The 18,652-nt window shown below is 58.1% G+C and overlaps 2 protein-coding genes across 5 annotated transcripts; both read left to right on the forward strand.

Annotated features, from left to right (window-relative positions):
- The first annotated feature begins 425 nt into the window (after nt 1-425).
- Nucleotides 426-6,393, forward strand: LOC104016023 (protein phosphatase 1 regulatory subunit 3C-B-like). 2 transcript variants are annotated; one of them, XM_087762689.1, is made up of 2 exons: nt 426-546; nt 5,089-6,393. In XM_087762689.1, exons 1-2 carry the CDS (start codon nt 527-529, stop codon nt 5,996-5,998), a joined length of 930 nt encoding a protein of 309 aa, XP_087618815.1. In that variant the 5' UTR covers nt 426-526; the 3' UTR covers nt 5,999-6,393. The 2 variants fall into 2 exon arrangements, with proteins under 2 accessions (XP_087618815.1, XP_087618816.1); XM_087762690.1 differs by lacking the exon at nt 426-546 and adding an exon at nt 621-4,994.
- A 136-nt stretch (nt 6,394-6,529) lies between these two features.
- Nucleotides 6,530-17,855, forward strand: GPAT4 (glycerol-3-phosphate acyltransferase 4). Of its 3 annotated transcripts, none has more exons than XM_087762686.1 (13): nt 6,530-6,613; nt 8,434-9,330; nt 12,038-12,107; nt 12,414-12,711; nt 12,894-12,968; nt 13,413-13,502; nt 13,620-13,713; nt 14,207-14,322; nt 14,551-14,606; nt 15,484-15,569; nt 15,805-15,933; nt 16,015-16,094; nt 16,722-17,855. In XM_087762686.1, exons 2-13 carry the CDS (start codon nt 9,166-9,168, stop codon nt 16,828-16,830), a joined length of 1,368 nt encoding a protein of 455 aa, XP_087618812.1. In that variant the 5' UTR covers nt 6,530-6,613; nt 8,434-9,165; the 3' UTR covers nt 16,831-17,855. The 3 variants fall into 3 exon arrangements, with proteins under 3 accessions (XP_087618812.1, XP_087618813.1, XP_087618814.1); XM_087762687.1 differs by lacking the exon at nt 6,530-6,613 and adding an exon at nt 7,569-7,731; XM_087762688.1 differs by lacking the exon at nt 6,530-6,613 and adding an exon at nt 8,221-8,331.
- Nucleotides 17,856-18,652: the final 797 nt, after the last annotated feature.

Genomic DNA, 18,652 nt, shown 5'->3' on the forward strand with positions numbered 1-18,652 from the left:
AGTGGGAAGGGAGGGTGAAGAGTTTACCGAGTTTGTTCCCTTTGTCTTTCTGACAATATCAGCTGGGAGATGGCCACGAGCTTGGGAATTCAGGGTTTCTATTTGCCTCGAGTTTCTCCCTTGAAGCATTGTTACGTGGGCCAAACAGCAAGTCTGTCCTTCCTTGGGCAGGCCCTGCCTTTGGGGAAGGCAGGCTGCACAAGCTGTGTTCTGTCTGCACCGCCTGTGACCCCGTGCGGCTGCAGTTGTGTCAGTACAGCCCATTCTAACATGGCCAGAGAGGAGTTGCGCTGCTTTTTCCTGGAATTTTGGCAATAATAGCACTATCCTTGTAAAATATCCACCCTCGCCATTACAGGTATCTGAGATGTGCCTGCAGAGTAGGCCTGGCTTTGGAATTGCTACCTGGACCTTGTGCTGATAATGGCATTTCTTGCCCTGGGCCAAGGAGTGAGGAGGAGCCACGGGCAGCTGTGTTTTCTCTGATCAGATTGCGAATGATGCAATCACGATCAAAGCTTTGGAAATGTCAGACAGCATTTGCAGGTTTGTGACAAACTTCTTAACCAAAGCAACTGGTTTACGCTCAGGGTGTTTGTGCCAGAGCCATGGGGGCTTCATGCTGTTTCGATTGGTTCTGCTGTGTGCTCAGACTTTGTGTAAAGCCACCACCAGAGCAGATCCTGCAGAGAGGATTTAGGTGCTGCTATTTCACCTCTTGAAATTCTGCATGTCGATCAAGTCCGGCGAGGGGGCTGAGAGGTCTTGCTGCTTTTCCAGCCTTTTCTGACCTGCTGCCTTGGCCTGGCTGACTTCAGGGAGGTTACACCACTCTTACAGCTAATCCTCGAGCTGAAGGCTGCCTTGGTCAGTGTACTCCGGAGCAAGCAGCGCCCTTGTACAGGGTGGTCTGCGTGATCAGCTCAGCACTGTGGAAGAGCTCCGAGGAATTTTGTAAGCTTGTAGGGGCTTGTGGTGCCTTCATGTCGTTTAGAAAGATATTGGAGCGTGAGGCTGGCAGAGCTTTCCCAGAATGGTCTCTGGCTGCAGGGTGAGAATAGGAGTCTTGTTTTTTGCCTCACCTTCTATGCTTTGTGTGTTATTTGTGCTGCTTCCTATCAGGCCAGCGCTCTGTATTTGATTTCTGCAGCAGAGCATTCAGCTCCCTGCGGAGGGAGACTTGGGTCAATAGAACAAATCCAAAGTGACGAGTCAGGGGGCATTTTCTGGGAAGTTTCAGTGTGTAGCTGCTGGGACACCTTATTGAAGACCAGTGGCGGCCAGTTTCGCTAAAACGGAACAACTGTAATCGTGGGCTCAGGAGAAAGCAGCTTTCTGCTACGCGTGATCTGAAGACCCTCCCTCCACAGAGTGAGGGGTTCTGGTACAGCTTCTGATTGCGGTTGTGAGAGAAGAAACTGTCAAACTCCCTTCCGCTGACAGAGCTGCTGGGGCAAGGGGGACAAGCAATTCCTTTGTGCTGGTTGCGCAGAGGAAAAGCTCCTCTGGCCCTGTGGACCCGTGCGTGCCTCTTGTAGTCGGAGGAGAAGCCAGGGCGTCCCGCGCTACCTCAGCTCGGTGCCTGTCAGGTGTGCGGGCGGGCAGGGGCTTGTGTTCCTCCAGGACAGGGTCTTCCCGGCGTGGTGGGATGCAAGGAACAGCCCGCTGCTCCGCTGACACCCCCTGCCTCTGCCGGCCGGGGGTGACACCGTGCGCCTTGTAGTGTGAGTGGCTTTGCATGTGTGGTTTATAGTGTTCCTAATGAATCCATTTAGGTAAAGAAGATTCTTTTAAGTATAGACGTTAAGAGCAGGCTGGTTTTAATCCTTTGGAATCAGTAGCACACACCTCTGCACAGCCCCCCAGGACAGGCTGCGGATTGTGCCCTGCCCGTACCTACAGCCCGGGCAGCCTCACAGAGGTGACTGAAGCTCCCAGCCAAAGTCCTTAATCGGCTGCTGCAGAAGCGTGCTGTAGAAGAGCTGCTTGGAGAGTGTCTAGGTGTCACGTCTGGCAGACTTTCTCCTTGGCCCTATTAAGTTTGACTGGACAACTGTCCAGACAGCTAGTACTTGCCTCACCGCTGCATCTCACGTGGCTGCAGCAATGTGAGCATGAGGGGTGCCTGTCCTCTCCTAGCAGCTGAACCTTAACTGGAGCTGGTTCTTTCCAGAGTGCCTTCAGTACAGCTCCCCTCTGGAGCCTGACGGCTGGCACAGGGCAACATCATCCCAGGCTGGGCAGGGTTTTTGAAGATGGCTGGTGGGCTGAAATCACTCAGGCTGACAGATTCAGTTCTGGCATACCTGAAAATGCTGCGGTCTGCTTTTTGTGTCCTGGATACTGCCTCACTGCCAACACTGTGCCTCTGCTCTGTCTGTGCTGGGGGAAGAGGAAGCGTCCACAACTTCCTTGAGGAAGTGGTGTTTTTGGCTCGTACTTTTAGATGGAGGAGGAGACCCAGCAGCCCGTCCACCTTAATCCGTGCCTCTGGAAGGGAACGTGCAGAGGGAGAGCAGCTTTTCCAGGTTCCAAGGGGTCTACTGTAAGGCTTGAGCTCAAATGCATCCCTCGTTCTCTGCTCCCTCCAAGGTGGAGGTAGCTTGGGTTTACTGAGTGATTAGCTCTAAACGCAAAGTAGGTGGATGGTGGAAGAGGTCGTGAGGAGGGCACTGATGGTGAGCGTGATTTCCCAGCCTGAGCCGGATCTGCTCTCCTCAGGGCCGGAGAAAGGTGGGGCAAGCGGTTTCATTGCCAAGAAGCCTCTTTCGCACCTGTGTTGACTCCCCCAGGTCACCGAAGCGGGGGGGAAACGCACTGTCAGGCTGAGAGGGTGTGAGGAAAGGATGGTTCTTGGAAAGCAACTGCTGAAAATTGGCTCATCGCCTGCGTTGCACGTGCTGGAGGGCGTCTGCACGCGTAAGCGCGTGGGGTCGCCTAGCGTGCCAGCCATCGCCACAGCGCGCAGGGGGACGGTCTTCCCTTGGGCTCCAGTCGCGTGTGACGTGGAGTGTGGAAAAGCTGTCCCTGGGTATTTTTCCCTGGGATTTCTCTTCCGCTGCCCTGGTTAACCCTGGCTGTAGGCTGCTCTGCGTCTGGGTGACAGCAGCTTTCCCAGAATTGAGAAATATCTGCCTTAGAGCTGGTAGCAAGGGAGTTGTTCTTCTGAAAGTCCCGTCTAGGAAACGTAATCCAAAGGTGGGTCTGTTTCTTTTTTCCTGGCTATCTACAGGAAAATGATCTCAAATAAATAACACGTGATTCAGTGAGGATGATTATTCCTTAGTAGCAATAACTACCTATGCAAACTTTCCTACACGGTGGGGAAACAACTGGGAATTCTGCGGGAAAAAGTTTCGAGGATTCAAAGGTTCAAAAGCAGGCGGCTCGTGAGACTGTGAGCAGGAGCCCTTGGTGCAGAGAAAGGGGGGCGATTTGCTGTCAGCACCTCCGCAGGCGTCGCTTGGGATGGTAACCTGGGCAGCTGCGGCCGCCGTTAAACCTCGCAGGGGAGCACGCCGCAGCTGACCTCTGCAGAAGGATGCGCGCCGCCGGTCTCCGAGGCTGGCGTCGGAAACGGGGAGCGCCGCTTCCAGCTCGGGCCTGAGCACGGCCACCGGCTTCAGCTCGGGGCTTCTGAGGTCTGGCCTGGGCCTGGCCGACGGCTCTGCTCCGGTGCTGGCCAGGCTGCGGGGCTGGCACCCGGGGGTGCTGGGTGACAGCGGTCACCTCCAGCTCCTGCCGGCCCAGCCAGGCGAGTGCCTCCGGCTCCTGCTCAGCCACAGGGATGGCTGTCCTGCTCCTCCCCAGGCGGGAGCGGCTGGCCAGCCGCGCCGCGCGTCCCTCTAGGGCATGGTGCCGCTTGGACACTCACTTCTTTTTCTATGTTTTTGCTGACTGAAGCCAGCCAAACTGCAGATTTTCGCTGCTCAAGCGCTCGCTCCTCCTGGCCGTCCTGCGAGAGGCGTCTTGCGTGGCGCCGGAGACGCTCAGACGCGGCGGCGATGGAGAGCCGGGTGTAAATGCTGATAGGGAGGTTGTGTCATGAGCTGATGAAAATCTGTGCTGTCAGCAGGAGCAATCAGGGCTGCTTAACATAAACGGCTAGGCGGCTCTGGAGAGATTAGCAGGTAGTACAGGGCAGGGGCGATCGGATTTTGGCGACAGTCTTTTCTGTCAAGGAGTCACATGTGAGCTGAACAGTGAAGGTGATTTTAAATATACGTGTCAGGGACGCGGCAGTGTCTCTCGCCTGCTCAGGTGTGAGCGAATTCCTTTCTCAGGGCAAGGAACCGGGGTAGGAAACTTCTTTGAGTTTCGATAGAGGATGAGGCTAGAGCCTGGCGTTTTCTTTGTGCTTAGGCACCCTGGAAATAGCTGTTTTCGAACAAGCGCCTGAAAAGGGCCCTGTAAAACCAGTTCAAACCTCTAAAGACAACGTGAGAGGAACACGCTCCTCTTCTTCCCGTAGCTTCCTGCGGGCGCTGACAGCTCAGCCAACGCTTATCTTCTAAAAGATAAAGAACCTAACAAACTCCTGGTTTGCTGGCAGGGGCAGCTTTCCCGGCGCTGCGGGGCTCAGCTCGCCAGCAGGGAGCTGGGCTCCCGAGGAGGAGGCGGGCCGCAGCCGGGAGCGTTACCCGGCAGAGGGGGGCCTGTCTCCGGTGGCCGGGTCTCCGGTGGCCGGGTCTCCGGTGGCCGGGTCTCCGGTGGCCGGGTCTCCGGGCCCCGGGGGCGGGGCGGGGCCGGCGGGCAGAGCCCGGCTGCGGTGAGAGCCGACGGGCGTGGCCGGGGCGAGGCGGCGGCGCGTGCTCAGCCCGTCGGGGCGGGGCCGCCCCCCGAGCCCCTCTATTGGTCGCTCGGGGGCGCGTCTCCGGCGCTGATTGGCCGCCGCCGCCGCCGCGGGGTGTCCCGGCCGCCGGCGCTCCCACGGTCCCATTGAGGGCGCGGAGCCGGCGGGAGCGGAGCGGGCGGGAGGCGATGAGTTGCGGCGAGTGAGCGCGGGGCGGGGGCGGGCGGCGGGGAGGGGGGCGCCGGCGGGGAGCCGGCGGCGGGGGCACGCTGCCTGACCCCCCTCTTCGCCTCTAGGCTTTTCCAGGTGTACAGCGCCGGGGCCATCGCCCCCCCAGCCATGCCCGTGGACCTGGCCGTGCGGCTCTGCCTCAGCCACTCGCCCCCCATCCGCAAGCTGCTGAACTCCTACGAGGAGCTGCGGGGCAACCGGGGGTGCAAACCCCTCCGGTCGTGTCTCAACCAGAAGCTAAGCGCAGAACCCGAGCCCGAGCGGCGAGACAGCACCAAGAGCTCCAAGGGCCAGAAGAAGAAGAGGGTCGTGTTTGCTGACATGAAGGGGCTCTCGCTGACGGCCGTCCGCTTCTTCTCAAAGATCGAGGAAGACCTCTGTGACTTGCAGCACGCCCTGTCTGACCTTGCCCGCTTCCGACCTCGGCTGCGGAACTCGCGCCCAGAAGCGTGCAGGTATGTGATGGACTTCCCACAGCCCTCTGCGGACTACATGACTTTCCGCAGCCGCCTACACAGCAACCACGTCTGCCTGGAGAACTGCCTGATCCAGGACCGTGCCCTGTCAGGGACGGTGAAGGTCAGAAACATCGAGTACGAGAAGAAAGTGATGGTCCGCATCACCTTCGACGGCTGGAAGAGCTTCCGGGACGTCTCCTGCCAGTACATGCACAGCACGTACGGCTCAGCCGACACAGACACCTTCTCCTTCGAGCTTGCCCTGCCCAAGCTCTCCGTCTCCTGCAGGGCCACAGAATTCTGCATCTCCTTCCAGTGCGGCCAGAAGACCCACTGGGACAACAACCAGGGGAGGAACTACAGGATCTGCCACGTGGGCGTCGTCCGCCCTCCCTCCCATGCCGTGAAGGGTGCCAGCGGGGCCTGGGAGCACCTGGGCACCTCGCGGGCTGCCACCCTGGTCCTTTCTCACCTGCAGACCTGGCGGCGCTCAGAGGCCCAGGCTCCTTATTGGTAGGAAGGCGGGGTGGGGGGGGCGTAGGTCCCGTCCAGGTCCCGAGGCAGGGGTCGGCCGCAGAAGGTGCCGCTCGGCGGCGTTGGCTCCTCCCTGCGTCTGGCCCGGCCGCCGGTCTCCGTGGAAGCTTCTTCGCTGCTGGCTCCCGCCGCAGGGGCTGGAAGCCGCCGCTCGGTGCAGCTCCTGCCCCCAGGTTCTCCGGGCGACGCCGGGGCGGGAGCAGGGGAGCGAGGACAGAAGGGCTGTGGCCCGCGGGCCGCTGCCGGCCGCTGCGGGTGGGAGCCGGCCCTGGCAGCTGCGGGGTGCTGCTGCCGCCCAGGGGCCGTGTGCGGGGCGGCGGGGGCGCCCCGCTCGTTGGTGCTGTAACGGGGAGTGAATAAAGTGGCGGCGCCTCGCGACTCCTGCCTGCGCCTCTGCCTGTACCTCTGCCTGCGCCGGGGGGCGGGGCCGGGCGGGCGCGGGGCGGCGGCGGGCGCCCCCTGTCGGCGGTGCGCTCCTGCGGGCGGTGAGCTCCTGCGGGCGCGGCCCCGCGGGCGGCGCGCTGACGTCAGCGCCGGGCGGCGGCGCGCACGGCACGTGGCGGGGGGCGGAGCCGGGGCCCGGCGGCGGTGGCGGCAGGTGAGTGCGTGCGCGGCCCCGCTCGGCCCGGCCCGGCCCGGCGCCCTCCCCCTCCCGCCTTCCCCGCACCGGGGCTGCGGCCGCCGCTCCCCCCGCCCCGGTCCCGCTGCGCCCGGCGGGGTCGGGGCCGCCCGGGCAGAGCCCGGGCCCGGCCGCGGACCGTTACCCGGCGCCCGCCTCGGGGAGCGCGGCCTCCCCGCGCCGCAGCGCCCTCCCGCGCCCGGTCTGATGTGGCCCGGCCCGGCCCGGCCCGGCTCGGTCCCCGCCGCTCGGCCCGGGGCGGAGCCAGCCGTCCCCGCCCGGCCCCCGGGGGCGCCCCTCCCGCCTCCCCGGCACGGCGGGCGGCCGCTCCGCCCGCGGCCTGGCGCGCACACGCCGAGGCCGGAGGTCGCCGGGCCGAGCCCCGGCCCTGCCCTGGTTCGCGGGGCGGGCGGGCCGCGTCCCGCTGAACAGACCCGAGAGCGACGCTGGCCGCTGCCGCCGGCCTGGGGGTACCCGCCGTTCGGGGGGAGGGCTTCGCCCTCTGCCCGCCGGGCCGCGGTGCCGCAGCCGGGTTCTGCCCCTGCCCCGGGGCCTGCTAGCGGTGGGGCTGGACCGGCCTCCTGCCGGCCCGGCGGTCCCCAGGCTGGCAGCGTCGGCCCGGCGGGAGCCCCGGCGGCCGTAGCCGGCAGGCAGCGCTGCCCGCGCCTGCCCAGGCTTCCCACGCGTGGCTGCTGCCCGGCGCGTGGCCTGGCCTGCCCTGGCGGGCCGCCGCTGGGTGACACGGCGGAGGAACGCCGTAACCGGGCCCCTCTCAGGGCAGCGGCTGCCAGCTCAGATGGCCGGTCTGACCAGTTTGCCAGCACCAGTCCTGCTTCCGATGGGTGACAGCTCTGGCATGACGGGCGGTTACGCGCGTGGCTGCAGAGCTGCCTCTCCCGGGACGTGGCTGATGCAGGCGTGCGTGTTCCTTTGAAGCACTACGGATATTCGTAGCATTACTGGTATAGCAGTGCCGAGCCAGCAGCCGGAACACACTGGGAGCAAGAGGAAGAGGATCTTCCCAGGCTCTCCTCTGATCCCGTGTGCTTGGAGGCTGCCTGTTACATCCCACCCTCGGGCTGACGCTCCGTAGCCAGGTGAAGGGAAGTCTCCCCCGAGCAGGCTCTTGACTAGCCCCAGTTGGCCTTGCGCGTACCCGTGGTGCGGAGGGCGTCCTCCCCCGGCAGGGCTGTAGTGCCGGCTGTTTGACCTTTGCCTGGCCCCCGTGGCCCGGCAAGTGCCACTTTGGCTAATCATCAGCGATAATTGTCCCCTTGGGCTAACTGCCTGTCCTGTAAAGCTGCCCCGTGTGACGGAGGGGTGAGGTGTGTGTACCGGAGTAGAGGAAGTGATTCCTTCCCAGGAATCCGGGTACCTGGCTGGCTCAGTGCTCGCGGATGCCTCTGAAATGAGAGCGGCGATAAGATCTGTGTTGTGAGGAAGGGTTTTCTGTCGCTCCATGGGCTCCTTTCCTGTTCTTGGGACCTGATTGCGGCGTCCTGTGCTCTAGGCGTGGTTCTGGATGAGGCTGTTCAATCTGAGGTGTGAATGGTATGAAAATAGAGGATGAGTGGCAGCAGGGGGTGATTCCCAAGTCTGTGACGGTGCCAGGCAGTAGCTGGAGTGCCAGTCCGAATCTGCTGTGTCTCAGGAGCTGCTCTGGGTGATGTGACCTCAGCCCAAGCGCTGCCTTCCAGGTTTCAGAGCCCACTGTCCCTGGCCTCCTGCCACCCCCTCTGAGTTGACGTCTCTCCGAGCTGCGTGACTTGCCTGACTTCGGTTTCCTTTTCCTCCACTAGTGCTGGTGGCACGCGAGTGCCTCGTCTGCCAAGAAGCCAACTCGCTGTTTGAAGAGCTTTCCAGGGACACAGGCTTCGTTTGTGTCTGTAACGACCCTTCAGCGTGAGCGGGTGCCAGGGGCCTCCAGAATTAAACTTGTTCCAGGCGTCATGCAAGGATCTGCGCTAGTGCCTGTGTCCTCACGGAAAGAACAATAATAGCTCCACATACGGTAGGCTCCCACAAGTGCCACCTCCCTCGATCTCCTCCAATGCAGGCTCAGGCATGGACTCCACCTTGTCCCCGTGAAGAGACCCTGCATGCTGTCAGCAGCCAGAAGGGGATTCTGCTGCCAGCTTCTTCGCAAGCTGCCCCACAGCAGGACTTGCTCAGCGGCGCCTTGGGAGGATATCCATTCATGCAGTTGTGTCGCTGCAGCGCCCGCTGCACGCCCATGGAGGAACCTATGCGCGTGTTCCGTCCTCTTTGAGCTCCTCAGCCCACACGGTCGGAACTCACCTGGGCTCCTGGCAGACTGTTTGCTTGTTTTCCCAACTGCTCTCCCTGATCCTGTTGCATTCCCTCTCTCGCAGAGCCCAAAAAGGATGTGAACTTTGGAATGGGGTCTGTGAGCAGGCTGTGGACTCAGTGCATGTGTGAGACTGTTGCTGAATAACAGGAGGACTGGGCAATCGCTGCGGGCAGCCTTTCTGTCTGGCTGCAGGGCACCAGCCTTGCCTGGGCCCTTCACCATGTTCCTCCTGCTCCCCTTTGACAGCCTGGTGGTTAATCTCTTGGGCATTTCCATAACCGTGCTTTTCACTCTGCTTCTGGTTTTCATCATTGTGCCAGCAATTTTTGGAGTCTCCTTTGGCATCCGCAAGGTTTACATGAAAACATTATTAAAGATTTTTCAGGTAAGTCACGTTTTCAGAATTTTCTGTGAGTTCACAGGGGTCTTGTCAAGCGTGGTTGTGCTAGGGAGAGAGGCTTTTGCCCCTCAGCAGAGCCTTGCAGATGACTGGGCTGGGAGGTTGGTTTGTTGGTGACGTGTGCTGGTGCCAGATGTCCCTCTCAGCCAAATGCAGTTTACTGGACCTCTGTTCATGGGCTGTTTTCTCCCTGTAATTAATCCAGTAAGTCTTCGAGTAAAGTAGTAGGACAGCGTGGCCTGTAAGTATGCAGTGGTACAGGCGGATCTGTAGATGTGCTGAGAGAAGCTGTGTGCTTGGATGGGTTAATGTCCCAGGCGAGACAGAGGACTGTTACAGTTTGACATGGAAAGAAGCCAAAAGGGGTGTAGGGTGTGATGGGGAGGGACAAGGCCGCGATCAGTGGGCTGCTCCTCTCCAGCACACGTTTGGATGAAGCAAAAGCAGGAGGTAAGGCAGGACTTTCTGTACTGCAAGCCCCGAGTGGTCTGTGGCCAGAACCCAGAGCTCTCAACACCCTTCTGTCCCCGAGTGCCACCTGCTTATCTGCTGAGCCGTGTCTGGACCTGCAGCCTCTGAGGACGACCGGCAGCCCTTACTGACTCTTTTGGCACAGAGATGCCAAGTGGAATTTTCCAACTTGGGGTCACGCTGTTCCCTTGCCTGCCTTTGGCAGACTCGTTTTATGGGCTGTCTCACAGCCAACACCTCTCCTTGAAGCAAGTCCCCGGTGAGACCAGAATTTTTGCCAAACTCCTAGTAGATAAAGCCTAGCCACCCTACCCTGGCAGCCCGAGCAAAAGGAGAAGGGGTGCCCTGTGCTTGATAGCGAGGTTTTAGGCTCTTAGATGTGGAGTTCAAGCTGCTAAAGGATGTATGGTACAGCAGCTGCTGTTTGAACAGGACTGGTCTTCCCCAGGGGTATCTCTGTACTGGCTGGCTTGGGAGGGCAGCCCTGGAGCTTGTAATGTTCAGCGCAGCTAAACTCCTCCCAAAAGCCTGAGGTGTGAATGGGACCCTGGGCTTTGTGAGGTGGTGCCTCGTTAACACGGATGTCTGAAGACCTGACTTCAAATGTAGGGACTGAACTGGGAGAAAAAATTGATAAGAAGTTTGGTTTAGCTGAAATAGAACTTTTCACCTTGTTTGGTTTTTTTTCTTTCTTCAATTCAGGAGCGTTTAATCTCAACACGTATTTTGGTGTTCAAGTTTGAAAGTATTTTTCTGAAAAGGCTTTGAAGTCTGTTTCAAAGTGGTGAGAGAGAGGAGCACTCTGGCAGAACTGCTCACAGATTTGGCAGAAAGTTCACTCGCTAGCTTTGGTCATTCAGAATTGTATTTTCGGGGAGCGTTCTTCACCCGACAGGTTTTCCCAGCTCTAGAGGCCAGTGTTGCAAACCTAGCCCAGGGGCCTGGGGTGGCGGCTGCACACCTCTGCTGGTGGTGAGGGAGACCTGCCTGGTGCTTCCCGGGGGGGCCTGCGTTTTCTGCGACCGCAGTCAGGATAGAGACGTGCTGGGCTTGCAAGGAACGCCTGCTCAGTAGGCTGCCCAGCTCCTGCTGGGTCAGAGCTCCTCTTCTGACTTCTCCTGGGATGGCAGTGTCTAGACAATCTTCTGCAATCCTGCAGTTCCTTTTGCTGGCAGAGGAGGCTGCTGGATGACCCGGACACTCCACAAGCAATTAGCATTCCCACATTGCTGCCTCCTCATCTGATGTTGGCATGGGCTGAGACCGGGATGCCGGGAGTTGCCAGCAGCTTCCCCTTCTTCACAGATCTCTGCTGGAGCAGCTGGCCTGGAGCAATAAGTGTGCTGTAGACAAGTCCTCCTTTAGAAGGTTGTTCTCCTAACAAGCATGTGAGGGGGAGAGGGTTACTTGGGAGGGCCAGAAATCCAGCCTGCAGTTTTTGCTGGTGCCCTTGAGAATTAGCTGAGAGAGATTTCTGTGGATAACAGGTAGTCTGGGCATGGGATTTGGCAGCCAGCTGCCAGATTGCTGTCTCAGGGTGCTTGCTGCTGCTGTTTTGGACTGACTGGTGAGCTGAGAAGCAGCAGCAGCTGTTAGCTGGGTAGGGGAGGGAAGGATCCCATCCCGGCATCAGCCCGATGTTTTTAGCAGCAGCCTGAAAACACAGTCTCTGCTTTGAGCTTGGAAGAAATGAGGGTTGAAAAATAGCACCAGTCCCGTGATCGGCTTTTTGTGCTGTGGGACCACCCCAGCAGGATGCACGGTCCACCCAGAGGCTGTGCGGTGGCAACCACGTGCCAGTGCGACAGAGCCTACAGGGCACGGAGGCTGCAGAAAATCTTGCTGTGCCGTCTCACCACTGAGCACTCTTCTTCCCTCTGGCATTCCCTGCTTCCCGCTGGGGCTCTGCTGTGCAGAATGGCACACAAACGTGTGCACATCATGGCTGTCTTATGCCTGTGCTAGTCACCTCCCCGGCAGTCTTCTTGTCCTATGGCAAGCGGATCTCTGCTATAAAAACGTTCCTCCCAGGCCAGTCTCTGCTTCCATCTCAGGTCAGTTGTGTTCATCGCTCTTTCAGTTCTGTGCAGAAGCCTCCTGCTTTAGCCCCATCTTCTCCCCTTAACCGTGGTCTTCCCTGGAAGTCGACTGTAAAACAGGGGTAGTACGAAGTGGAGCTACAGGCCTTGCGAATCTTGCTTATCGTGTGTGTCTCTTGCAGTGGGCAACACTGAGAATAGAGCGTGGTGCCAAGGAGAAGAACCATCCCTTATACAAGCCCTATGCCAATGGTAAGATCCTGCCCTGCATGGGTACATATGAAGTTCAAAATTCTTTATGGGAGATGGGGTAAATGTGGTGTCTCTGAGCAGCTGAGGTATGCTGGGAAGCCTTTTTCCATGTGGGTGCGTTGGAGGGAGATACGGAGAGGTCCATTTTGTGAGGAACACACCCAGGGAGTGCTTCATTTCCAGCCTGTCTGGACTGGAGAAAGGAGGGGGGCCCTGTGGAGGGCAGGCGAGTAAGGGCCCTGGTTCTCAGCTCTCTTTGAGCCGGCAAGTCGTCCTTTGCTCAGAGCTGCCTGCTGCGCGTTGCAGGTATCATTGCAAAGGAGCCAACATCACTGGAAGAGGAGATCAAGGAGATCCGCCGGAGTGGCAGTGGCAAAGCCCTGGACACCCCTGAGTTTGAGCTCTCAGATATCTTCTATTTCTGCCGCAAAGGCATCGAGACCATCATGGATGATGAAGTGACCAAGAGGTTCTCAGCTGAAGAGCTGGAGTCCTGGAACCTGCTCAGCAGGACCAACTACAACTTCCACTATATCAGCCTGCGCCTCACCGTACTCTGGGGACTGGGTGTGCTCATCCGCTACTGCTTCCTTCTGCCCCTCAGGTGAGTGCTGCTGCGGGAACCTGCCTGCCGAGATGGTGCTGGTGGCCTCTTCCCTCTGCAGCAAGTGCCACCGGTCTCCAAGCCCCCCGGACCCTGTCCAACATGATCCAACAAGACAGGTTACTTGATGAGTAGGGCCTGTGGCCTGGTTTTGCTAGCATGTAGCTTCCCTCTTTCTGCAGGATAGCCCTGGCGTTTACTGGCATCAGCTTGTTGGTGACTGGTACTACAGTGGTGGGATATTTACCAAATGGCAGGTGAGTTCATCTTTGGGGGAAGAGGGGATGGGGAGCCCCCTGTGCAGTTTGAGACCTGGTAATCCTGAAGTTCTCCTGCAAGGCCTATCTGTTCTGCCTGCTGCGGACAAGGCAGGTGGTCCTGGCATCTGTAGCCTCTCAGGAGCAGACACCCTGTAATTTTAAACAAAGGGCTTAGATGTGAGCACTAAGCCTGTGGCATAGCGCTCAGCCCTGGGCTCTGAAAGGAATAAGAACAGAAAAGAGCAAAGGCCAAAGTTTGGTTCTCCTGAGTTAAGAATCAGTGGTCATAAGCTGACGGCAAAACCCGGGAGAAGACGTGTTTCTGTGGGAGAGATGTGAAGTCTCGGTTGGATCTCATGGCCGGGGGCAGCTGGGCTGAGTGGCACCGTTACAGGGGAGATTGTGGAACTGGGGGGTGATGGTCTCTGTCCTGGGCTGCAGGTGTAAGGAGTTCCTGAGCAAGCACGTCCACCTGATGTGTTACCGGATCTGTGTGCGTGCCCTCACAGCCATCATCACCTACCACGACCGGTAAGGAGGCACTGTCTGCTGCAGGGTGTCCCTTCCCACCAGCTGCTCCGTGCCTGCCTCTTGCAGGCCTCACGCTTCGTTCCTCTGTCCTCATCTGTACCTTTGTTTTGCATTTAGAGAAAACAGACCCCGAAATGGAGGCATCTGTGTGGCCAATCACACGTCTCCCATTGACGTGATCATCCTGGCCAGTGACGGCTACTACGCGATGGTAAGGTCTGCACCCCAGCCCCAGCTCTGCCTGCCGGGGCCTGGCCGCGCGTGTGGTGGGAGCGGCAAGCACGTTGCATGGGGCAAGGAGTAGGCAGCAAGACGCTTTTGAGCGTGCAGAACTACTTTTCCCTGCATGACATCGCAGGGCACTCCCAGACAGTGCCCAGACACCCTCTTGTGCGTGGCTTTCCAGCAAGCTTGGCCTGGGACTCAGAGCACCAGTGGTCTCTGGGCACTGTTCTGCAAGCAGAGCTCTGGGCTTTGCTGCCCATGGCAGAGCAAAGCACTTCCCCAGCTGGACCTCCTGCAATGTGGAAGGCACTTGGGGCTTGCTACCTCTGTCCTTCCAGTCAGAGCCTGGGACTTTTCCTCTCGGCCTTTCCAGGGCAGGGGTAGAAAGATGAACCTCAACTTGGCTGTGAAGCTAGGAGCTGCCTCAGCCTTCCGTCTGTCCCCAGGTCTTGTAATTTGTGTCTTCTTGTCCTCTTCAGGTGGGTCAGATCCACGGAGGGCTCATGGGTGTGATACAGAGAGCCATGGTGAAAGCTTGCCCCCACGTCTGGTTTGAACGCTCTGAGGTCAAAGATCGTCACCTCGTCGCCAAAAGGTGTGACAGTTACTAGCTGCAGGGGGAGGTCTGGAGGCTGGGAAGGGGCGGGGGCTGCCCACTTCCCTTGGCTGAGGACGCTGCCTTGCCTCCTGGGTGCTGGGAGACTGTGCCACCGTTGCTGGCGCCCAGATAGTCCCCCGTGACTGCAGGATAGGGACTATGCTGCGTGGATTGCTAGTGATAGCTTCTGTGCCCTGTGTTAATTAGTGACGTTCTTCTGTTTAGGCTCACAGAGCATGTCCAGGACAAGAGCAAACTGCCTATTCTTATCTTTCCGGAAGGTGAGTTGTGGAGCAAGGCCAGACAAGCACCTGGTGGAGAGGGCACGTTGGGACAGCGCCGCATCTCTGTTCCTTCCCTTCATACACAGCCAAGGGCCTTGAAACCCTTCGCTGAGACAAAGGGGACGTTGCATCTTTAGAGCTGACTGAACACAGCATGTGGCAGTCAGATATACGATGTCCCGGTGACACGTCCTGTGCACACAGAGGACAGGGTTTGGAGCAAGTGCTAGGGGGCAGTTGCTGGGTGCCTGCGGCCTAGCCATTAGAATCTTAGAATCGTTTAGGTTGGAAAAGACCCTTGAGATCATCGAGTCCAACCGTTAACCCAGCACTGCCAAGCCCACCACTAAACCACGTCCCTGAGCACCACATCTCCCTGGCTTTTAAACACCTCCAGGGATGGGGACTCAGCCCCTGCCCTGGGCAGCCTGGGCCAGGGCCTGACAGCCCTTTGGGGGAAGAAGTTTTTCCCAATACCCAACCCAAACCTGCCCTGGCGCAGCTTGAGGCCGTTCCCTCTCATCCCATCGCTTGTTCCTGGGGAGAAGAGCCTGACCCCCCCCGGCTCCAGCCTCCTTTCAGGCCGTTGCAGAGAGCGATGAGGGCTCCCCTCAGCCTCCTCTTCTCCAGGCTGAGCCCCCCCCAGCTCCCCCAGCCGCTCCTCCCCAGCCTTGGGCTCCAGCCCCTGCCCCAGCCTCGCTGCCCTGCTCTGGCCACGCTCCAGCCCCTCCATGGCCTTCTTGGGGTGAGGGGCCCAGCTCTGAGCACAAGGTGTATAGCATGAGGTGAATAGCTTAGAACATTAGGTGTATAGCTTAGACTTCTGACCTGACTTGCAAAGGGACGTTGAGAAGATTGTGCTTGCCTCTTGCAGGAACCTGCATCAACAACACGTCTGTGATGATGTTCAAAAAGGGGAGCTTTGAAATTGGAGCCACAGTTTACCCTGTAGCCATCAAGGTATGAGAAGGCAAACGTTCTTACAGGACAAGTAGCTCTCGGTGTGAGAGCTCAGCCCTGGCAGCCCAGTCTCGGCACGGCTGGGTCGACAGCCTGGTCTGAGGGCGTGGGGAAGCTGAGGCCGCTCCGTGTCGTGCTCTGGGAGGGCTGGCCTGTAGCTGGGCTTGGGGTGGAACGTGGAGCCAGGGAGGGTGCAACCGCTGCCTGACTTTAATAATCTCTTCTGCCTCGTTAGTATGACCCGCAGTTTGGAGATGCCTTTTGGAACAGCAGCAAGTATGGCATGGTAACCTACCTCCTCAGGATGATGACTAGCTGGGCCATTGTCTGCAGTGTATGGTACTTGCCCCCAATGACCAGGAAGGTAAGTAAGCTGAACCTGGCCTAGCTGATCTGCTGCCTCTTTGGCCCCTCGCTCTTGCTGAACAGTCTTATTTTGCCGCAGCCCGAAGAGGACGCTGTCCAGTTTGCCAATCGAGTGAAGTCAGCCATTGCCAGGCAGGGGGGCCTTGTGGATCTGCTCTGGTGAGTCGAGGCAGGCTTTTCTCTTCCTGGTGCCAGGTTTCCGTGTTCCTGGGTCCTGGTGCGTGCTTGTGGGCTGTAGAGCTAAGCTTGTGTCTTGTGTTGGGCAGCGTAGGCCTATGGAGAAATGGAGATGCATCTTGCTTGTGACCTCCAAAACTACTCTTCTGTAGCAGGGACCAAAGTCTTTGTTTCTGTCTGTGTGTTGGGCACCAGGGCTTTATTCTGTGATTCCAGCTTGCACTGGGATGCCCTGGTTCTGACTTGATGCTACTCAGCAGAGTGGGTTGAGCCTAGGAACGTCCTTTTTCAGGCACTGAGATCTTCAGAGCCTGGGAGGCAGAGGGACTCTGCAGGCAGTCTACTGTAGTGGTATCGGAGCAGCTCATGCTCCTGACAGAGCTGCCATGTTGAGCACAGTGCGGGGCCGTGGGTGCAGCTTCTGGCAGAGCAAGGTGTGAAAGTAACTCCCCTTGGGGACAGTTGGTCTGCAGTGTGCCCGGGCAGCCTGAGGTACCAGTGTGGCTGTCCGGCTGCTGTGGGAGCTCTGGCCTGCTCTGAGCAGCCCCAGCTGAAGCTGCGGACAGTGCACGCCTGCAGCTCCTCTGATGATATGACTCTCTTCCCCAGGGATGGAGGACTGAAGAGGGAGAAGGTGAAGGACACATTCAAGGAGGAGCAACAGAAACTCTACAGCAAAATGATTGTAGGCAACCATGAAGACCGGAGCCGCTCCTGAGCCCTCTGCCTCCAGCACTGTTACTGGGCCTGGCCAGAGCCCTCGGCCTCCAGCACGAGCCAGGCCTTGTCTGAAGCAGCTCCGAATCTTTGGACTTTGGCTACTCCAGAGCTGCTTGGACTTGCTCCTTCATCCTCTGGCTGTTCTTCCCCGGAGGCACGATTACTGCCTAGAGTCTTTAGGCCCTGGGCAGCTCTTGGCAAAGATGCCTTCTTGTTACTGTTACAGTGAAGCCCCTCGCAGGGGCAGTATTAAATGAAACACTTATGGTGTCATATGCTTCCATATGGTGTTTACAGTCCCAGGGGGAGGACTGGTATGTTGATGTGCATGTGTGTCAGTCACAAGTCTCCCACGGCACAGAAGCTGGTGAGCTGCACTGAAATTAGCTGCCTTGGCAACCAAGGGAGTCTTCATGAGCCTGTGCCTCTGACATCTGCGGCATAAGCCCCGTAGGAGCAGTATGTGGTCTCTCAGGCCATTTCCAGCTTGACTTCCAGAAGGAGAAACCTTTCCTTTTGCCACCCTCCTGTCATAGCCTGACCCAGACCATTGCTTCTCCAGCATCTGAGTAACAGCCTCTTTGCTGGGCTTCTGCAAGCGGTGAGGATCATCCTCCGTGGAAGCCTCCCTCCGTCCCCTGGCACTGCAAGTTGCCAGGCAGGTGGCACCGGTGGAATCCGGTGACAACCCACTGGTCACTCGAGGAATCCCTGTGTGCTGTGGTGGGAGCCCGGGGTGGGTAGGAGAGTCTGAGACTCCGTGGCTGGGGCAGGAGATCCCCTTTCAAATGGCTCCTGAGGGAAACGGTGGGATCTGGTCTTTTAATGCACCAACATGCACATACATAATCTCAGCTTGTTGCAAGGAAGCTGAAATCTTGTGCCGGAGGTGCTACACCTTTCAGCTCTGCAAGTAAAACAGTAAAATTCAGTAAAACAGTAAAAAACAGTAAAACAGTTTTAAAAATCTGTAAAACAGTGAAAAAAACAGTAAAACAGTAAAATTCAGTAAAACAACTTGCATTTGAGCATTCATCCCATGTACTTTCCAATTTTCTTTATGTTCCCACAAACTTTAGCACCTTCCTTGGGTCCTCTGCCTGCTCTTAGACGCCAGTGCTGTTTCACTGCTGCCTGCAGAAGCCTGCTTGCGGTTTCTGGAAGGCTAGAGAAGGCGATACTTAAGTGCCCCGAGTGGTGGTGTTGGGGGGCATCTGCTGCCCCCAGGGCAGGACAGCTCTTCTGTGTAAGCGTCCTTACATTTGAGTTTCCCTGCAGTAGCTACCAACATGGGTTAAGGCAGTTTACAGCCTGCTTGGTTTTATTTGGGTAAAACACCTTTATACCAAGAGACAGAGAAAAGAAAGCAACAGAAAGAGTCCAGAAACTCCCCTAACCTTTCCCAAGAGACGTAACGCGCGTACCCTCACTTAGATTATCCAGCGCAAGCAGGGCGAGCACAACTTGTCCTCGTAGTTGAGGAACCCCATCTTCCACCGTGTGCCACTTCCCACCTACCCCAGGACAAATAAACTGAACTGTTCCCCGTACAAAACCTGAGAGGGTTACAGTGATGTAAAACTACACTTAATAGCAAATGCTCTGTTAATGTACAGTTATGGGAAATATTTCTATACTGAATTGATTTACCTTTGCTTCTTGTAGTGCTCAAAACGTGATCCTTTATAAATATGCACGCACGGACGCGTTACCTACACTAACATTGCATTCAATTCATAGCATCATAGAATGGCTTGGGCTGGGAGGGCCCTTAAACATCACCTAACTCCAACCCCGTGCCACGGGCAGGGACGCCACCC

The sequence above is a fragment of the Nipponia nippon genome, unplaced genomic scaffold (genome assembly GCF_047370975.1).
Source record: "Nipponia nippon isolate SJK-2023a ecotype South Korea unplaced genomic scaffold, ASM4737097v1 scaffold_27, whole genome shotgun sequence".
Taxonomy (NCBI): domain Eukaryota; kingdom Metazoa; phylum Chordata; class Aves; order Pelecaniformes; family Threskiornithidae; genus Nipponia; species Nipponia nippon.

Coding starts and splice junctions, on each gene's coding strand:
- GPAT4 (XM_087762686.1), top strand. CDS start 9,166: ATGTTCCTCCTGCTCCCCTTTGACAGCCTGGTGGTTAATCTCTTGGGC. Junction 12,969..13,412: donor GGATATTTACCAAATGGCAG/GTGAGTTCATCT, acceptor CCTGGGCTGCAG/GTGTAAGGAGTTCCTGAGCA. Junction 16,095..16,721: donor GGCCTTGTGGATCTGCTCTG/GTGAGTCGAGGC, acceptor TCTCTTCCCCAG/GGATGGAGGACTGAAGAGGG.
- LOC104016023 (XM_087762689.1), top strand. CDS start 527: ATGTCAGACAGCATTTGCAG. Junction 547..5,088: donor ATGTCAGACAGCATTTGCAG/GTTTGTGACAAA, acceptor CTTCGCCTCTAG/GCTTTTCCAGGTGTACAGCG.